This window comes from Megachile rotundata, chromosome 7, assembly GCF_050947335.1.
Source record: "Megachile rotundata isolate GNS110a chromosome 7, iyMegRotu1, whole genome shotgun sequence".
NCBI lineage: Eukaryota > Metazoa > Arthropoda > Insecta > Hymenoptera > Megachilidae > Megachile > Megachile rotundata.
In genome coordinates this window covers 6,652,880-6,673,960 of record NC_134989.1, presented here as the reverse complement: position 1 = coordinate 6,673,960, position 21,081 = coordinate 6,652,880, and the positions used below count along the sequence as shown (strand labels likewise).

Below are 21,081 nucleotides of genomic sequence, written 5' to 3'. Positions count from 1 at the left end.
ACTGGAATGAAAATTTTACTTTTTCGGTTATAACATTTCTGAAAATGTCTCCATTGTCGAATGTATAGCTATACCTATTTAATTACTAATATACCCTTGTCAACGTGTTCCTACTTTCCAGTTCTTTAAATACGTAATTAATTACACTAATTGGTCCTCACTTTCGATATCTTAACTGAGTACTTTTTCTTTAATGTATTCCCACAAAAGGAAGTTTATGTAAAATCTGGGAACCTCGGAGGCGATCGTTCTTTCATGTTCTATCTAATAATCATAATCCAATTATCATAGTTCTTTGAAAACCTTACATTATTAATCATAATCATAATTTACAATATAACGATCACTTTTACCTTGGTTTTAAAGATATTCGTGAAAAGCTTCAATTAAATGTACATTTTAATTAACATCTGCAATTATAGAGGAGACTAAGGTATATTTGGACATAGGTTACATTTGGACAATTTAACCTTCCCGCCTTAAATATGTTCCGTATACATAGGTATAGTATTACACACAAAGTCTTTGATACAAGTACAAATTAATTTCGAATTAATATTATAATTAATTTACAATTTTCTAGGAAATCAAATAACTTTTGTTTTAACTATGCAAAGTAAATTGAATAAAACTTATCGAAAGTCTTAATATAAGCTAAGTAGTAGATAAATTATTATTTAAAATACAATCATTTTAAATCATACAAATTATCATATTATGATCATTAACGGCATATGATTATTATATGATAATTATTATCGTACGGCTGTTCAATGATTACTTAATTAACTATCATGTGATTATATTAAAATATGTATAATTGCCGAATTTCAACTATTTAAATTATTTAACCTGTGTGCTTCAATTATGTATCATTTAAATAGTTTTAACCATGTGTATTAACAGTACAAGTTTAAACGCAATCATTTTCTGTATTAATTTAAATTTCCCGCGCTACGTCCCGTAATAAACATAGAACATGAAGCGCATCGTAAACGAATAATTAAAGTCGCCAAGTATACAACGAAATGTAAAGAAAGTAAATTTTTACACAGTGCACTTAAATAAGTTCCTTAATTAATCGCAACATTTTACAGCTGATAAATTTACACCTTTCATTAAAACATATAGAATCGAAGATTTATCATCGGAGATCGCCAGATATGTTAAGATTTTACCGGTCTTCGCAGAGATGCAACATTAATACATCATACGATTTCTTGGAAATATAAAAGTAAAATACGTGACCACGAGATAAGGGAAAAACCGGTAGAAATTCTAGAAATAACCACTCCCTAAATTCCATTGAGCGTACAACTTTAACGAGACTACCGTTCGGGAATCGTTCAATTTTCTCGCGTGTAACTTCTCCATAATAAACGGTTGATTTTAATTATCCATCTTGAATATGAAAATATGTTATCTCTCGCTCACTTGCAGCTTCCCTTAGACTGCGTTCGTATATCCTCTTTAATTAACTCCGCGTCTCGTTTACCTTATCAATTATCCACTTTCTGTGCAATAAAACACGTTATCCTCGACCATGAAACCGAACAAATAAATACATATGTATTAACTAATCAGTCAGCTTGTATCGGGAAATGGTCGTGAGAAAATTTCTTCATTACCCGGAGGTTCACTGTAGGCCAGCAGTTGAACTTTTCGAATAATTTGAATGCCTTTTTTAATGTTACTGTCGATAGAGCCTTGCAATTGTACGTCTTGCTACAGTGGATTCTAGTATAATTTGTCCGCGAGTGGAGTATTTTATTTTGTACAGCGTTATACAGTTTCATTTAATATGTCTTGTTGTAAGTGACTGAATACGTTGTTGTGATGTACATTAGTTCGTAAACCTGTATACTGAATATTTTTTTATTTCCATATTTTTAAATTTCTTCATTGTTAGTTGATTATTATTATTGTTGACTATGAATTTGGTTAATGGGCAATTTGCAATCTGAACAATCTCTAAATTCAGAAATTCAGTAGTTCCATAATTTGCAAAACACAACTAGATTCTAAAGAATGTGGAGAACAGAACTCTTGTAACACTTCCTCAAGCTTCCATATATCAACTTATTATAGACGAACATAAAATAAAAAATATGCTGGTAACCAGTCAACGTTCCGAATACAAATTTCTGTTACAAATAAACAGTTTTTATCTAATCTAAGTTACTGTTGATCCCAGTCTCCCCAGCCTCTTAAATTATTCAGTCTGAAGAACGGTTTAAGTGATTGGTTCAAACTAGAATTTAAATTTCAGCTTGTGACGTCAAATTGTTACTCGTCAAGCTATTACGTAGGTGTCAACACCATTCCAAGGATCATTCTTTGCCGTTCTTACAACTCTCCTCCTGTGTCTCTTCCTTTTTCTGTCCGCGGAGCCGGTCCGTTGATCGTGGATCTGATCCAGCGATCTACTACCAAGATTTCTCGTTCTTCCACACCCGCTATTTTCATTCCTTTCTCGTGTCTCGATCAGGCTTGTCACGCCTCGCGGATTTGCTCATCGAAATGTCTCGCACGAACATTCCGCTTCGTTCCAGAAAGCAGTTCGTTGCGAGTGCGTTTAGGGATCAATGATAAAATTCTTGGGAATGTGGTGCATGGCGATGAGACCGTGTCAACCGGAGCTGGACATCTATATAAATCTCCATTCAATTTTATGTGTGTCATCACTACTGCATATTTTTTCAGGAAATTTTGCAGAGAGATCTGATAACCTAGATGCTTTTAGTCAGGTTTTATGGTGAAGAAGTACCACAAAAGTCACCTCAATTTCACGTACATTTTAGCTGCAGAATTTTTAGTATTGCAGAAAGTAAATCTGATTATTCATATTATCTTCAGAAATAAAACACGCGAATTTCATGCATATTCTCGTATTGAATCTTACGAGCGAAGCTGCAAAGCGGATAAACCGGCTAGTTACTTCTATAAGGTATGGAGACGAAGGTTTAGAATAAAGATATTTGAAAACCTGAAATAATTTCTTCTGTGAATGAAAATTTAGTATACAATTTTATACACGTACCACTTCTGTAATATAAATTGTTGACCAAATTCCTGAAAGTAAATAATTTTTAGTTTGAAAATACTTTGATTGGAAATGAAAGTTGATAAGATGTGAAATAAATTTTATTTGATATTTGTTATAATCTTTCTAAAATGTAAATAATTTCAGAAGTCCTCCCGTATTAAAGATGTATCGCGATATTTTATTCGACATGTCTAGAAATGTTCACGCCGTTTGTGCTTCCCGCCATGCGGCATATTATTAGTTTTTCAATTACTTGGTAATTATGAGGCCATTAAAGTAATGTAATGTCTTCTAATACCTGTTATTTGCTTTTAGTCGCCTCGTTTGATGAGAAGTTTTTCAGATATCCGCACATACACCGATTTCCTGGAGGCATTTGGTATTCGCGTCTCTACGCAATCTTTCGTGACGCTGCTAAAACTCACGTAAGGTTAATACCCAGATAAAATGAGCATCGAAGTCAATCGTAATTCTCGGTTGTCAGGATCATACGGGCAACCTTTTGAAGCAAATTGCATCTTGTTCGGTGAACTATGAATGTAGCTGGACCGGCTAGATTAATTTTGATTTCCATACAATGTAAGCGAACTGTTCGTTCAAAAATTATCTGTCGATTTTAACAAAGTCCGCTACAGTTTTTATATTCCTACCGCGTAGATCATTCTGTGATCAACGTTAATATTGCATACCTTTTCGATATAGTGCTAGCAACATTGTGCATGTTGATATGTAACATTGTGTATTAAATCGAGCCAATAAGTAACCGAAGGCTAATATTACTGATTGCATGTGATGACTTGCAAAGAAGTTAAGTGATCCAATTATCGAGCGTACAAGTTTATGATCGTTTAAAAGTGGTTGCCTTTTACTTAGAGTCACGTTCGAAAGCTGATTTTGTAACTATTTTGTAGACTCTAATGTGGTGTGAGTGATAATTTTACTGATTAATGAGCTGACAGGAAATGACAAGAAACTATGTTCACGATTTTTACTCGTGGTTGAGGTAAAGCGGTATAATAAATAAAGAAATAAATGGCGTCCAGATTTCTAACTTTATCTGAAATATGAATTTGTTGATTATTACGATAGATATTTTGGCATGAATATTCTGGTTTTCTAAATTTTAAAATTAATATAAAATTATTCAAATTTACTTTATTATAATATCAATTTTCTTGTAAAAATCTTTGTTTTAACTTATATTTGATATCTTTTTCCTTCTAATCTTTTATGACAACAATTTCGTGTTTTGCTTTCTCAGACTATTGTGACCTTGCAACATAATGATTTTTCTCTTAGTAAATATGTTTTGAATTAATTGTAAAACTAAGGAGTTAGCTAAACAGTTATTCTAAATGTAGATAAAAATCTCTTAGTATAAGAACGAAACTCGATGTAGGAATTAGAAAATTAAAGAACGCATTTATTTTTTGTAATTAATCAGAGCCGACATCATTTATCAATCAATTAATATCAACCCGTCCTTGGAACGTGAAAAAGTCCTTGTTGCTTAATCAGGCATCTGTCCTTCTGTTTAATCGTTTTAATCGCTATAATGACACTGCGTAGACTGGTTTCCTTGAACATGTAAAACGTGTCGGCGTTTTTAAAAAAGTAAATACGACTCCGAAAGAACATGCATGATATTAAATGATGGCTGGGCAAAGCGGTTAATTAACGATGTCTTATCGATGGCAGATTAACAAGACAAGTGTGAAGGTAACCGGTTGACTATCGCGTTTTTATTTTGGACTTGTTGAACATTTTCGAAAAACGCGAAGAAAGTTTCTACATTATATGTGGAAACAGTGTAGTACATCATGCAAAGTCCTCAATCAAAGTCTATTTGCATAAAAGGATTATTAGGTATATGCAAAGACTATCGTTTAAAAAAAAATTAGATGTTGAAAGATTTGAGAATATTAACACGATTGAATATTCGGAAAGATTTTGTGTTTGAGAATTTGGAAATTTAAAATCTGAAAATTTGGACATAATTGGAGAAATGAAAATTTTAATATTTGATAACTTGGAAGTTTGATAATTTGAATATTTAAAAATTTGGACATTTAGATATTTTAACATTTGGGAAGTGTGAAAATTGAATGCTTAATATTTTGAAGTTTTAGTAATTCAAAAGCTGAGATATGGAAATTAGAACTTTTGAAGACTTAGAAATTTGATAATATTAAAATTTAGAGATTTAGAAATTTTTAAATATTAACATATGTATGTTGAAATTTTGCGAATTGGAGTATTTGAAAATTTCAGAATTTTGCAACTAAAAATGTGAAAATAGTGAAGTTTATTTATTTGATTGTTATATCTGTGACCTTCAAGGTCATGTAAAAGCAGAAATAAAAGAAATATATTGCACATTGTGTAATATTATATTTATTAGTATATTGTCACTATAAATTTATGTGACTACATGTCACAATTTACACTAATTTAAAGAAAAATTATTAGCTACAATTTAGAATAAATCTCTGCTGTGAAATTATCCTAATATATTACTTATTTTAGAACTTTAAGTGGCAATAAATACAATTTTTATATAATGAATTTCAAAAGTATTAAAAGTCATCTACTATTGTTCATATAAAATATACATTTTTCAAAGACGATAAGGTTTCTTTGCATAATTGCATGCTGTTACGAAGTTTATAAAATATACATTCAATAACAAATGAATCGGAACATGTAGACCTATAATATTGCCTGCAGACCCTCTGTAGAAATTATTCTATACATCTTGATTTATCACATATGAACGTTTTTATATTCTGATATTATAAATATTGCGTATACTACATTGCAGAGAGGTTTAAACCATTCACAAACTAAAAGAGAAGAAATATGCGCATCCACATCCACTGCAACATTAGCAAGTACCAGGAACGTAATCAATAGAGCTCAGAAATACATTCTTGCTAATGGAAGTCACATGTAGTTCTATCAATTTGTATTGGCTATGCACTAATAAATACGATATCATGGTATGTTCAATTTGTAGTGACGATGTACCGATGATTATAATGCCAACAATGTTGTGCAGTGTACAATTTGTAACGACAGTAAACTAATAAATACAGCACTACGGAATGTTGAAGTCAAATTGAAAATATGCTAATGCATACAATATAATGGATGGTTTAATTTGTAGTAACAGTATACTAATAAATATAATATTATGGAATGTGGAATTTGTAATGGCAATGTATTTGATTTCTGCCTTCACACAAACTTGAAGCTAACATTCATTCACACATGAATTCTTCCTAACACGCTCTTCTCTACAACATTAAAAAGTATATAGCATTTCGTATGAAAAGTTTTTTATATTTCATTGTTTCAGTTGAAGGTCTCCTTAACTGTTGAAAAAAACAATTCAAACACATAAATTTGTATAGGTCGTTATTGCTAATAAAAATTATGAGTAAAGTTAAAATTCCAGTAGGTCTCTTTAATTTCTCAGGAAATAAGGCAAACGTAAAAAATTGATGTAGGACTTCATTTCTAACAAACTCATGAATAAAATAAATTATAATAAAATTAAGATTACAGTAGATGTCCTTAAAAATGATATAGGTCACTATTGCTAATAAATTATAATAAAATATATTATAATAAAGTTAAGATCACAGTAGGTGTCCCTAAAAGTAATATAGGTTACCATTGCCAATAAAATTACAATAAAATAAAAATTACAACACTCTAAGGTACGAGGATCTGTTGTCAAGATCCTTATAGCAAACACAGGTCGATGTTATCATGACTACCCCGTATAATAACTACAAACATATTTGTTTCGATGCTGATACAGAACGGTCCCGTGTCGGATGCGGCTAATATAAATCCACCTTTAACGTTGGATCGGATCAGGCGTATATAACCATGTTGCAACGTTGGATAAGCTTCGGGGATTGTTCGTCACGTGATCGACGATACGTCACAATGATCGATCACCGAATACGAAGATATGCTCGGGTGTCCGCCCTACGGTATGCAACGATAGAGAGAAGCATTCGTTTCTTCTTATTTCTGCCTGTGATGTACCGTATCCTCCATCTTCTGTCGCTAGTCAACTGTCATCTATCTCTGTGTTGCTGCTGCCACCTGGAAATAAATGACTATTCTCGTTCTACTGGATGTTGCGTTATCTAGCAGAGTTCGACGTTTTCGAGCTTTCGAATTCCTCTACCGGTTTGTATTTGACCCCAGAACGGTAACATGGTGTCGACGGTGACACCTCTAACATTTCACTCATCGGCTGCATTTTACAGGCTGTTGCAAACTTGCAGTAATCAGAACGTCTTCGTTTTCTTAGGTTCAAGTATTCCATGGTCTACATAGTGAAATTTGAATTAGAATGCTGTTTTGATATGTACACTTCTCAGTTCAGTTCTCATGTAGCTTTATAGCTCTCTATTGAGAGTTATAAATGGATCTAAAATATAATTCGAGAAAGAGGTATAAAGCTTTGAGAGATGAAAGTTATTCGTTTTGAACTTAAGTAGAAAAGAGAAATGGATAATCGTGCACCCAGGAAGAAATCTTTCTTATAATAAATTAACGGTAATGAAGTGGTGCAATATATATTATTTCATGTTCAAAGTAAAATTTGAATGATCTTCGAAATATAAGGTTAGGAGAAAACAATCTAACTGAAGTTATCATTTTGTCAAAAGTTAAAACAATATTTGAATTTTGTGGTGTAAAGCTGATAGCTATAATATGTGCTGCTAAGAAATCGCCGTTCAGTCATAGTAAATGGAAGATAATCAGAAGCTATAAGCTCGTTGCTTTTCTAGGAACTAACTGCCAAGAGTAGCGAGTCATAGTGATATCTTAGGTGGATTGGTAAGGCGAGTTTACGTGTTTCACAACTCTTTCTCCAGCGTCACCTCCTACCTGTGCTCCTCCTCCTCGCAAGCTGCTTCTCGATTGGAGTAGCGCGTTCGTGAATAGTTTGGCTCCCTCTCTTTCTCCCTCAACTTTCAAATGCAATCCGTTTCTTTTCCTCATTGCAAGAATTATCATAATTTTTCAAACACTTTTTGTAGTATGGAAAAAGAATTGTTGCAAGCAGAAATTGATCACTGCTGCCTTGCCAACATATTGTAAAAGTTTTGTAATTGTGTAAGCAATTATCTAATGATAGTTCATTTTGGAATTAGTAAAAGTAAGATTTTTAGGAATTCTTTTTTGGTTAAAACTTTGTGAGGGAAGAAAATTTTGATTAAAATTTAAAAGTGCAGAAAATTCTCAAATTCTATAATTGCAAATTGCAATGTACTAGAATTCCTAGATTCCAGTTTTTAAGATTGCAAAAATTTCTAATTTCAAAAAAGTTAAACTAGCACGATACAGTAACATTTCAATAGTGTCAGATGATTGGAGAAAAATATCAGTGACTGGATATTGTTTCTATCGATAACTAGATTTATGTCAGTGTGGGCATAGTATTATATTCTCGGATATATTATAATGTAGCACCTCCAGAAATTTATGGTGCCATAAATAAATCGGTGTCAAAGACTGAACACAAGTCCATTTTTGTTGCTTTTAGTAAAAGCTAAAAAAAACAAAACTACGTGAATTCATTTCTTGTATAAAAATCAACAAAGTAAACGGGAATTTCATAAAAATAGGCTGAGGGTAGCCTCGTTATCGGGTATAAAACTGCCAGTGAGATGACAAAATTTTATTTTGTTTTCATTTGAAAGTGTCTAACATTACATATATTGACATGCTTTTCGTGTTTGTGTTTGCATTACCATGTTCAATATTTTTCTTCCGCAGCTGATGTATCCATCTAGTTAAAATTCTTAAGCATTGAAATTTGTATGGAAGGTGAAGGTGTTTAGCACTTAATCCACTCATTGAAGTCAGCTGGAACACCTTCTACATTCTTTCTGTTTTCTTTTCCAATGCGCATGCTACCTAATCCATTAGTTCTGCTATGTAAATACAAAATTGGTGCTCGCACGATTTACACCGTATGCTATCTACTTTCTTGCTCGATAAATTAGCGATAAAATGCGATAGCAATTTTCTGGCGACTGTGTTGAGATGATAACAAGTTGCACAGGAATCTCGCTCGTTATCAAAATACATTTCTACTTTCTATGCTTTTTCTTCTTTGCTTCACGCTCTGATGAACTTCTTTGCGTTACATTTTTGTGAAGAAGAAAATGTAACCATTTTATTTTTTCGCTTTTGCATAATGTTTCAATCACTTCCTCTTTACATTCGTAGAATTTTTCAGATTCTCTAGTTTTATTATTCTCTGATCATATTTATTATATTTTCATTTTTAATATTCCTAATTTTTTAATTTGTAATACTGCATTTCAAATTTTACGTGTAAATTTGAATTTTAAAAATTTCTAAAATTTAGAGATTCAAGGATTTAGAATTTGATATCTATAGAATTTGGAAATTTGGATATTTAATAATCTAGAAATTACAAAATTTAAGTAATCGGACATTCAGAAATTCGAAGATTCTGGAATTAAAAAATTTAGAATTTCGAAAATTTAAAAATACGGATGTTGACAAATTCACACATTTCTAACTTGAGAAATTTAGGAACACAAAGATTTAGAATATGGTCATTTTTAGATTTAGGAATTTTGAAATTTAGGAGTCTGTAAATTAAGTATTTAGAAACTGGGAAATCTAAGAATTCGAAACTTTAAAAATTCGAAAATTCAAGAATTCAAAAATTTTGTAGCTTGACAATTTAAAAATTGAAAACCCCAAAATGTAAAAATATAACTCTCATGCCATCACAAATTCAGCTCTTTCAATTCTCAAACTGCAAAATGTCATTATCCATCGTAGTCCACGACTGCCTCTCTCGTTCATGCACGACTCTTCACGGACACCGTTCCCCATGCAAGTATCAAATGCAACAAAATGTGCATCAAGAATTAGCGAGGATATCTCTGTTTCCACGTAAAACTAATACGAGTCGCATGAAACGAGATCAGTGCACAGCCATAACAAAGCCACGATGAAAATGTTATTCAAGTTATTGCCACGACTAAGTCTGCAAAGTATTGCTATTCGTTCTGAGCCCGCGATATTCCACACGAAACAGAAGACTTAGCGGTTGGATTGTGGGAGGAAAGGTATGATCGCAGAAGGTGGAAATTGTATCGTTGTACAACAAGGAAGTCGAACTCTGCGTAGGACAACGCGATGATCGTTCGAAGGTGGATTCTCGTTACAAGATATATCTGACATATTGTCATTATGCCAGAACATGAAGAGATAGTCGTTTAACTGAAGGATACACGGAAGAGAACACTATGTATTAAGAAAGTCAAGGTTCTAGCGAACGAAGTGGGTAGATAGGGGTCATTTTTCAGTGTCAATTGATGTGGCTTCATGATTCTTTTACAGTTTGCAATTTATTAATTAATGTTGGTCGCAATGTCAGGCACATTTGATGCACGGATTTATGCTCGTGCTAATAATTCATTTTTATTTCTACAGTAGTGGATAATTTTATTAAATACTTCAAAGTATATTTAGCAAAAATTGAGCATCATAAATTTTACAAGACACGAATATGAACTACACAAAAAGAAATTTCTAACTTCATAAAATTATACAATTTTACTTTAAAAACCGACTCGTTAACGTGAGCCTCGAAATAAAGTTCTGGATTGTATTATATATACACGTTGAGCTCGTTAAGAAGTTAGTATTTTCGAAGATATTTAAATAGGTTGATTTACATAGAAGTAAACCTTCAGTTACTTGTGTAGCGTCCATGAGCGGACGCTGAAGGTGAAATGAAGTCTTCTTCTGTCAGAGGGCATCAAAGTCGTGGTTCGACCTTATCACCGTTTTTTAATCCCGGTTGTGACTTTCGTTGTTCAGTCTCGAATTGTCTGGCGAGCTCGTCCCGGATTAAGAAGGCAACGAAGCCGGAACAGGAGAGTCACGAGAGCTGAATATTCGAGGAACGAGCGGAATTTATTGGCACTGCTGAGCACCGATGATTGCAGCTGATTGGAATTGATACATAGTTACCATTGTTCTAGGCTTCTCGGCTGCATCGTCATCAGAGTGCATTACTATATCTCGGTTGATGCACTTGTGTTTCATTGATGGCACACGTGGCCACGTGTAATCGTGAACGGAATTTTGAAGGAGTTGTGTGCGTTGAAATTCATGCTGTGTACTGGCAAGCGAAGTCACTTAAACCTTAACTACCATCATGGTTGCTAAATCATTATGATTTAACTACCGTCATGGCTGTTACATTAATCATGATTTAAAACTATCATACGTAGCATGTACATTATATTCATTTCTAGCGTAGAAATGGCTATGTTTTTTATTTGTTCCAACGTTCCTCGTATTCAAAACTGGTAAATCGTTCTTGGAATAATGTGTTGTCTGATTCTAAGAGGATGAGCCAGATTTAATTTTGATGTGATCACATCTAATTATCAAGATTAAAGTAGCTACTCAGGTTAATAAACGTGGTTAAATTCTTGGATTACCAGGGTTAATCTTAGAGTAGTCACGTGGGTTATTTAATAAATGTGACCAAATTCTAGTATTGTTAGTATCAGAATTGAAATTAGGTTAAATATGATGATTCTCTAATCTAAATTTTCAAATTTTTATCATAATAATTAACAGGAGTAAACTGTTAATTATTCTTGTTCCGAGGTCTTATAACATTTGATTACTGAAATGTTAATGTAGATGTTGAAGACAGAACTACTTTTGCATCATGTGAGAGAAACTTTTCACCAAAGCTGGAAGATCCAGAGATTAACTAGCTAAATCCAGGGGTTAACTTTGATGAGTTTACACAATTGCACGATTATACAGTGGTATAAATATACCCCTTACATTTTCAATAATCCTTTTGATAGGAAATTATAGTCGATATTGTATTTATCTTTTCTTCGAATAAGTCAAGTGTACACTATCATTGAAAACGCGTTCGACTAAAAAGTCGAACGTGGTTTCACGCTTTAGGAATTAGTTAGGCCAAGAAACATGTGACTTCACCACAATTGCATTCTGTTTGATGCATAAAATGATTGAGCCAGACGAAAGAAAAATGGTTAATAGACTGAGAATAGTAAGTTCAATTTCCTGTTTCGTCTGAGATCTGATATTGGAAAGTTCCTCGTGTTATTTGCCGTGATTCTCGATGAGAGAAGGAACAGGGGCATAGTTTTTGCTAATCTGGAGATCTTGATAACGAAGGTTCAGCTGTTTCAAGCGTATCATATTGAAAATAGCTTCGGAAAGGATGCACGGAATGCTGTATCATACCGGTTGCCGATTGATCAACAAAGATGACTCGTTACTACTGTCGACGGACTTATCTCGAGCTACATGGTAGCATTTTTATCGCGATCTTATCGATCAGATATTTATTGTGCAGGAAGAGTACATGTACAAGAACATCTCACTGCGGATTTCGTTGAATTATCTTATTTTATTCGATTTCAAGAATTCGATTGCGTTTCTTTGTTATTACACATCGTTGTAATTATTATTTATAACGTGAACGAGATGCGTCAGGCTCTCCTTCATTCCGATCTGATGGAATGATAACTGAATTGGATTTATGTTTCAATACACACTATCGTTCACACGTTACACGATGCAGAAGTTCAATCATACACGAACATAAAGTACAAATATGAAGGATATTAGTATAATAATATATGTATCGATAACTGTCACATTTTCTGAATTTCTGTACCGTATTATAATTTACAACATTAATTCATACTCTTTTACAGTTTTAGCTAAACTATATTTTAACAAATGCGATCAAATCTTTGAGTAGTGTATTTGAAGAAATTATTAGCTATAATTTTCACTAAACTCTTGATATAAACTCTTTACATAAAATAAAGTGGATTCTATTAATGCTACACTTTCAGTTAGATAATCACTCTACTAATATTCTAACACACATCTATTTAAATGTGATATAATTCACAATAGTATAATCTTGTAAATAGTAATGTCATTTATAAATGAGAAGAGTTCCTAATACACATGTTAATAATACTTAACTGTATCACACTGCATATGTGACACAAATCAAAAATGCTATTCAATTAAAAAACTGAGGGTTGTAAAAACATATTATATCGATCAGTTATGAAAATCTTATTCATGTAACTTCGAAATTTGGCCGGCAGAGAGCAGAAGTGGCGCTTTTCCCGATTCATATCACTTTTCTGCGTCTTGCAATATAAATACTTATACATGATTTATTATTATAACAATAATTATAATGAATAAACATAGAAGTGAGTATACAAACATATGTGTATCATATATTGTTAATTTTGTCGTTACTTTAATATTACCTAGTTAATTAACATTTTAGACATAAAAGTTTGATATTTGTTTAATACTGTCTAGATATATTTTAACATTATTTTAATATTATCTAGTCATAATCAAAAACAGTCTTTCATTACTTTTGACGCTTTTATGTGTTACTTTTGAAATATATGTATAATATCCTTTTTATTTTCATAGATGTTTTATAGATCCTTAATTCAGTTTTATACAATTAGACGAATATGATTCATCAGTCTGAAGAACATAGTAAAATCAACAGATGCATCAAGTGACAGTAAAAGTGAAAATAAAATGGACAGTAATTTTGGTAGCAATAGTAACTTCCTTCCTAACGAATCTCATAAGAAAGTTTTCCTTTTTTCTAATATAGATAATAATGCTAGATCATCTTGAAGAAAGTGTAAAAAACACATATCAACATTTTCAGAAAGCTTTCGTTTAATGAATTATTTACATTACTTTGAATATCGACATATTTCAAATATTTTTCTAACAAATGCAGAAGCCAAAGCAAAATTACTTATATATGCCTACAATGTATTACAAAATGAATAACAAAAGTAATAAATTTACATTCAGTAACATTACATAACTAAACTTATTATATCATCTAATATACATACAGGTTGTATATTTGCATGAGCTGCCACTATTGATGGACTTTAGCAAACATGTAACATATCATTTGTTTTTTGTGCAACTTATTATTAAAGACACTGAAATGGCTACCTGTCCTTGTTATGCTCTTGTAGCTAGAAATCTAACTTCCAAATCACTATGATTTGTCAATAAGAACGCAAACAGGTTACTTCTATAAATCTTTCAATGGATATGTATTCATGTTTCGAGCATGTAGAAAATTGTAATTCAGTTGTCTACAGTTAAGGAATAAAAATCAGATCATTGTTTAAAAATCGTCGATGTTATACATATTGTAATCGCTCAAGATCAACGTGAAGATTGCACCAAAAAATTGTGGTTCCTTCTTAGATATCACATAAGAATTGGGTGTCCGCGCTAAAGTAAACCGCGATCTATCCGTAGAAACTTACCAATGGCGCCGGAAATCCATCCCATGCACGGCATCGAAGTCACTGCAGTTTCAAACTTCCAATGACGAAGTCACCACAGTTGTTCGACAGCGATACATAAATATATGCACAGAACGTATCTCATTTTGTTCGGATTTTCCGTGGATGTCTTTACGACGAAGATCGTTACACAGTCCATCAAGGACCAATAAATAACCGTTTCACGCATCGATTCATTTTTATTGCACTGAACCACGCACCTGTGAAAATCGACGATTTGATTCCCTGGTCCTTTCTCCGTCGTTCTCCGACCGGAGGAAGAAAGACGCAGAAACAAAAAAATAATGAAACACGACTACGTCGATCGCCCACGTGCCGTACACTCATTTCAACCGGTCGTTTTTCGTAACCCGCGACGTGAATGACCCGTGACAAACTCGCGCGAGTTGGCTGCGCGCGTACCGGTTCGTTTATGAAACCCGACACCTTTGGCATTAAAACCGCATTATACGTTTCTCGAGTAGCAGATCTCCCGACGAAGTACGCGGTGGAACCGGAAGCTCAACACCTGTCAGGCGGTGATCGGGTGGACACGCGTTTCCATCGAGCCTCCGTTATCCTCGATACGTTGATCTCCATGTAGGTGAGCTCTCTTGACGTGAAAATGAGCCGCTCTGAACAACGCTTTGAGTGACGCTCCGTTCTCTCGCGAGGCGGTTAATTATACAGGGACTCGGATCGAACGAGAGGAAAAAGAACGAAGGGCAGGATCGTTGAAAATAGATAAGATGACTCGCAACAGCTTCCAGCAAATCGACATTCCAATTGGCCAGGGTGCACGAGGGTCCACACCTCGATATTACGCTTCGACGAACGTTTGTTTATCGATCGAGCTATACATGCTCCGAAGCGGCCTTTCTCTCACGTTCTCGACTCGCAGGAAGTTGCCGATTCTTCCTTTTTTCCTCTCGTCTCTGTTACTCATTCTCCTTCGGCCTCGTTCCTTCTTTTTAAACCTGGCCGTCTATCTTTTTCCTTCGCATCCCGTGCCGCATAATTTCTCTCGCTTCCTCGATCGTGCCCCCCTCATCGCGCTTTGTCTCTCTCTCTCTCGATCCCGCCTGCGCGTGTATGTGTTTGTGCGCAGGGTCTAATAGTCCACTTTGCCGATACGGTGAAAACGCGATTTATCCTCGTCACGCGTCACAACACACGACCGCTCCGAATCGAACTTGTCAGTCAGTCGACGATCTACGGATCCGGTGCAGCACGGAAACACCGAAATGGCCCTGGACACCTGGCACCGAACGATTTCCGTTAACATGCATCCCGCAGTGTCACTGGTCCAAAAGTCACCTCGCTACCACTGTATCCCTAGGAAGTTTCTGTTGCCCTAACGATCCTACGGCCCGATGGCAATTATACTATATCCTGAATGTGTCGGACACACGAACGAATCCTTTTTTCCTCGACACGATCGCGAGCCGACGAGGTCGAACACCCGAAACCGAGAGCACGAGACGAGGTCTGAAAATCGAGAACCGAGTCTCAGGGTGGTTCGAGGCTCGAGGGATGACCTTGCCCTAGGACAACTCGGTGTTCCTCCTCGTCGGGGCATCAGCGAACGACTGAGGGCTGCAGACGCCGGCCCCCGGAACCGGGGACCCGACACGCCACAATCCGCTCGAGCACTGCACCGTGTTTCAGGACCAGTTCGGCCGCTTCACTTGGCTCCGAAGGAAGGATGCCGTGCGTGGTTGCTCGCTCCTCGCGTTGCCCCTCGATCCCCTCTTCTGGCTCTCTCCTCTGCCTTCCCCGCCCTCCTTGCGAGATAGCTGCTACTCTCGCAACCCCCTCCCCACCTCGCTCGACGAGATTGCCCCCCTTTCGAATGTGTTGCCCCCTTGTGCTTGCCGGCGAATCTCTTCTTTTCTTCGATCGCCGAGTTGGCTGTGGTCAGGGGACCGAACTGGACGCGGGAATTCGGCCAGAGGTCCATTTACGCAGTGCGAGCAACGGCCCAACTTCGAACGATTGTACTGTTCTTTCAAATGATTCGAGAGTCCAGGGCGAGATCATTGACCGTTTTTAATAAATATCGAAATTTTCGTATTGTGGCTTGGATGAAAGTAATGGTATCGAACGGTAGTTGCACTTGGCTGCAGCGTACGCTTACTTTGGATGATATGATGTGAAGGTGACAATTTTTCAATTCTAAATTATTAAATTTATAATTCTTCTAGTTTCTCAGGTTTTCAAATATCCCACGTCAGAAAAAAATTCAAAAAATTTAAAATCTCCAAATTATTAAGTCCTCAGATTGCAAAGGAATTCAAATCCTTATATTCTCATATTCATAGATATTCACATCTTATAGTCACCACATTCCATTATCTCTTGGATCTTCAAATTTTTAAGTCCCAACTCTTGTCAATTTCTAGACCCAAAATGTCTAGATGCCAATTTTCCTAAATCTCCAAATATCTATGTCTCTAAACTTCTGAGTCTCCAATATTAAGTTTTTAGAGGTTCTAAACTTCAAATCCCTGAAATGGTATAGTCCAGCCGCTATATCGCAAAATTGTCAAATCTCCAAATTTTCAAATCCACAAGTCCTCAAATCTTTGACTGTACTTCCACAATTTGAAGGTGATCTCTATTTTCGACAGAGTATAGTATAATTTTACTTAAGGAGATGTGACTTCACTGATTTTATCACACCTAGAAATCTGGGAAACACATCCTCGTAAAGAAAGTTTATAACTACCACAGAATTTTAGCCTTAAGTGAGGGTAAGTTTAATATGAAACCTTTTTTGAAACGCGATATAGTTTGGGAAGAACAGTCAAGCCTTCTATAACATGATTCTAACTAGGGTTATTAATTCCAAACTGTTCAAGATTCAATATTGACATTATTTTAATATTCAAATGTTTACAGTTTTATTAGTGCTGCATCATTCTACAGAAATTATGATAAACCTCTTATAATACAGTTAATAAACAATAATAATAATCGCATTTATATAACACGAGTTTCTAAAAATTTGAAATTCTCATATAACATGAGTTTCTCATTACACGAGATGCATAAATCGTGTTATAGGAGGGTTAATATGAACTGCAAGACTTTATAACATTATCATATGAAATATGATATAGGAAAATTTAGTTCTGTTTACTTAAATCTTCTAAAATGTTGTTTAGAATTTCTCTAATATACTCTGCTTCAAATTTTTTTGATGCAACTAATAACATGTTATTTTTGGTATTAGTTTGTATTGACTCACCCTATATGCACAGGGTGCTTCATTTAAGGCAAACATCGAAATTCTTTTACTATTGTTTTCAGTAGTAGACGGGAGTAACTGAAAAAAGCTTATGTGATGTCAGAACATAAAAGCGCCGACAGAAAAAATTGTTTCAAGGCCGTTATAAATGTTGTTTCAAGGTCATTGTTTTCTAGGTGTGAGAATAATTTTAAAAGAGATACGCCGTATATATTCACACAAATTTCAAAATATAGTTTTACACACGTTTTTAAACAGAATATACAAAATATTTGTGTGGACATTTATTTTATCAGGTTTTCTTTTGAATATTACCCACTTTTGTAAATGTAATTAATAGTTTATGAATGATGAGTGATAAATCTTATAAACTTTAGTGCTAATGATTATTATACTAAGTTTCGGAGAAAAATTTAGTTATTTATGTACAAAATTTTTCCTTAAACAAAAAATTACTTATGGAATTCATAATATTGTATTCTTGTCAGTTACCCAGAATCTTCTAAAATCCATGTATGCTAATAAAAATCAATAACGTGTCACAAAATGAAAATCCTTAGTAACGTTACTAGTTACAACGACAAACAAAATAATGTAATACAAAAGTATTACAAGTATCGTAATATATTTTAATTTTGCAAGTAACTCATTAGTTTTACAACTTAATTTTAACGTTGTATGTATCAAAAGTATTACAATTTTTAATACAAAATTACAGTCATAAGAATGAAGTATAAGAAATGTAACATACTATGTTGCATAAGTAACCCCAAAGTGTACTAAGGGTAAATAGAAGTCGACTCTTTGCGTTTCCTATTGTCCCACTTATCTCCCAGCAAGATTTCCTCTGATTCAAACATGTTGCACGGCATAGTAGCAATCCTTCTCTTTCGTTGAACTCTCCGATGCAATAGAACGATCGTAGTACGGCTTCCAAGGTAGCATACTCCCTTCTTTCGTTGCTTTCCCTGCTGCCAATCGCATCTTGGATCCCCCCTGCGAACCTGATGGCCCACCTGAGCCCAACCTCTTCGCGTCCGACGGGAGCCAATCGCCGTGTCTAAGGTACGATCTAATGTCTCGGTTGTAACGGGTGTTGAAAGTGGAGGGAGATAGATGTTGTTCCTGTAGCGTGTCACACGTACACTCGCGTCAAACACAGACTTCGAACAAACACCGGTGCAACGACAGGAGCCTCCCACTATTTGTTTTTCATTTTCGATTGGCTTTATACTAGAAAATTGCAATTTCAGATCAACTGCAATTTTCAGATAATATTTTGAATTTGTTAATCACTAAATTTCGGAATTTTTATATTTATGACAGATATTTCTCTTCAATTCTAAAATTTTTAAATTTTTAAATTGTTGCATTCTTATTTTTCTGAGTTCTCAAGTTTTCCATTTCAGATAGTAGTTTCTGCATTATTAAATTTACAGATTTTCAATTATGACATTTCCAAACTCTCAAATTTAGAAATTTGTTCATCTTTCTATATTGTTACATTGTCATCATATTTAAGTCCCAATATTCATAAAGCCATTGATTCTTAATCTGTCATGTTCTCAAATTCCCCATTTCTCAGAATCCTAAATTAAGCTTTCTAATTCTCAAATTTTCAAATACTTGAATTTTAAAATTTCTACATTACCAGAATCTAACGTTTCCACTTTCGGAAAGTCAATAAGTGGCTTAAGTCAAATTACTATAAAGCCTCAAACTGATAAGTCACTCGTATACAAATGTCTAGGTCAAAATATACCAGATACGAAATATTGCCAAAGAATCAAACTTTCTCAATATGGGCCAAAATCCCCAGAAAAATTGTCAAAAGTGCCCAAAGGTGCTCTAGGGACATCTAAAAGGCGAAGACCCATTTAGTGATCGAGTACTCATCAGTGATCACACGTACACACACATGACACTGTCATGCACTGAACAAATTTCAACAATTCTGAATTGTTTCACAAGTATGTGAAACTGTCCATGAAAAACCTGCCCATGGTATTGATTTCCGTGCTGGTGCTTGTTGATCCAGTTAAATTGCTCACATTCTCCAAGCAACATCTTGGCGTGCATGAATTATTTTTGTTAAGATAAGAAAAACAGCCTCAGGTCGTTTGTATTGATTTCAATCTAAACCATTTACAAACACTCTCCACTTTAGATTTCGAAGAGCGTTTGGGTCTAAAATATTATGTTTACTTGACGATTTTCTTCGTTTTCTAGCTGTTCAGACTTTTTACTCTTAGATGGGGTACGTGATCAGTGTAAGCAATGACTATTACTTTACGTAATTGCTAGAGATTTGTGCGGTATAAAATAGCACTGTCGTGCATTCAGGTAATTAATTGAATACAAATGGCGGTAAAATAAATAGCAAAGTCGACGAGATCCACTTAGGCGACAGTGCTTTTTTTAATTAGGGAAGATAGCGATAAAATAGTTACAAAGTAATGTCGGTATCGTTTCACAGAAAGGATGTGACTACTGGAAGTCGAGAGCGGTTTGAGATTTTTAAGAGATGACATGATATCAAGTTGGAGGTTTCTTGATTAGAGAACGTAAAGCGCAGAGTAATAATTTATAATAAAATAGATCAATATTTAATACATTAACTATGTAACGTTTAATACTAGGCAGAGATAACGATGTAAAATAAATATCAGATAATTGGTTTAGATTTCACATTTAATTTTATTCCTCCTCTTGAAGCGTATCAAATAAATTCTAAAATCTTCAGTAAACAATATTTTACTGTATCCTGTGTGAACACTTCCAAGATACTCTGCAAGTGTACTTTTTAATATCACCTCATATCTAAAAAAATGTCGTAACACCAATTAGTATCAAGCCTTACTATAAAAAACTAACAGAACTAAAAGTCACGCAATTAGATAGTCACACTTACCCAGCCACCCCGTTTACTTTTTTAAAGAATAATTAAGCTAGCAAATAATATGACCTATTATCAGATAACGATTTTTCATCTTTTCGTCCTGCAATTTATCGATTATTTTCCTATCACGATCTGAAATCGAAAAGCGAATACAGCGAACCCTCGTCAAGAGATCGTTAACCGTATAATTAGCGTAATTGTTGGCAGCCCCGCGTGACACGAAATCGACAAATGTGTGACAAACCAGCGACACTTTGTTTCGCTGCTGGTTGACCCAATTACTATCAAGAATGCCATAGTAAAAACCATAAAAATGATGACTTTGATCGTTCGATGTATGAAAACATAAATGTCGTCACGGTTCAGTAGGTGATATATTGCTACTACTCCCGCATATGTGCCTCTAATAAGTATTTAACCGTTTCCTTAGAATTTAACGATATGATCA

At 34.4% G+C, this 21,081-nt stretch overlaps 2 protein-coding genes and 1 long non-coding RNA gene across 3 annotated transcripts in view; 1 reads left to right on the top strand and 2 right to left on the bottom strand.

Annotated features, from left to right (window-relative positions):
* LOC143264760 (uncharacterized) overlaps positions 1-16,171 on the bottom strand; it is a 157,770-nt gene extending 141,599 nt beyond the window's left edge. The window contains exon 1 of the long non-coding RNA XR_013038689.1: positions 14,467-16,171. This is a non-coding gene — a long non-coding RNA (uncharacterized LOC143264760). The remainder of the gene's footprint in view (positions 1-14,466) is intronic.
* LOC105662388 (cell division cycle protein 20 homolog) overlaps positions 1-21,081 on the top strand; it is a 201,205-nt gene that overhangs the window by 162,263 nt on the left and 17,861 nt on the right. The window lies entirely within an intron of this gene.
* LOC143264759 (uncharacterized) lies at positions 5,527-9,406 on the bottom strand. The gene is made up of 2 exons (XM_076533313.1): positions 7,961-9,406; positions 5,527-7,394 (listed from the first exon to the last, which is right to left on the bottom strand). The coding sequence occupies exons 1-2, from the start codon at positions 8,087-8,089 to the stop codon at positions 7,206-7,208; spliced, it is 318 nt and encodes a 105-aa protein (XP_076389428.1). The 5' UTR covers positions 8,090-9,406; the 3' UTR covers positions 5,527-7,205.

Coding starts and splice junctions, on each gene's coding strand:
- LOC143264759 (XM_076533313.1), bottom strand. CDS start 8,089: ATGATAATTCTTGCAATGAGGAAAAGAAACGGATTGCATTTGAAAGTT. Junction 7,395..7,960: donor TGCGAGGAGGAGGAGCACAG/GTAGGAGGTGAC, acceptor TTCACTATGTAG/ACCATGGAATACTTGAACCT.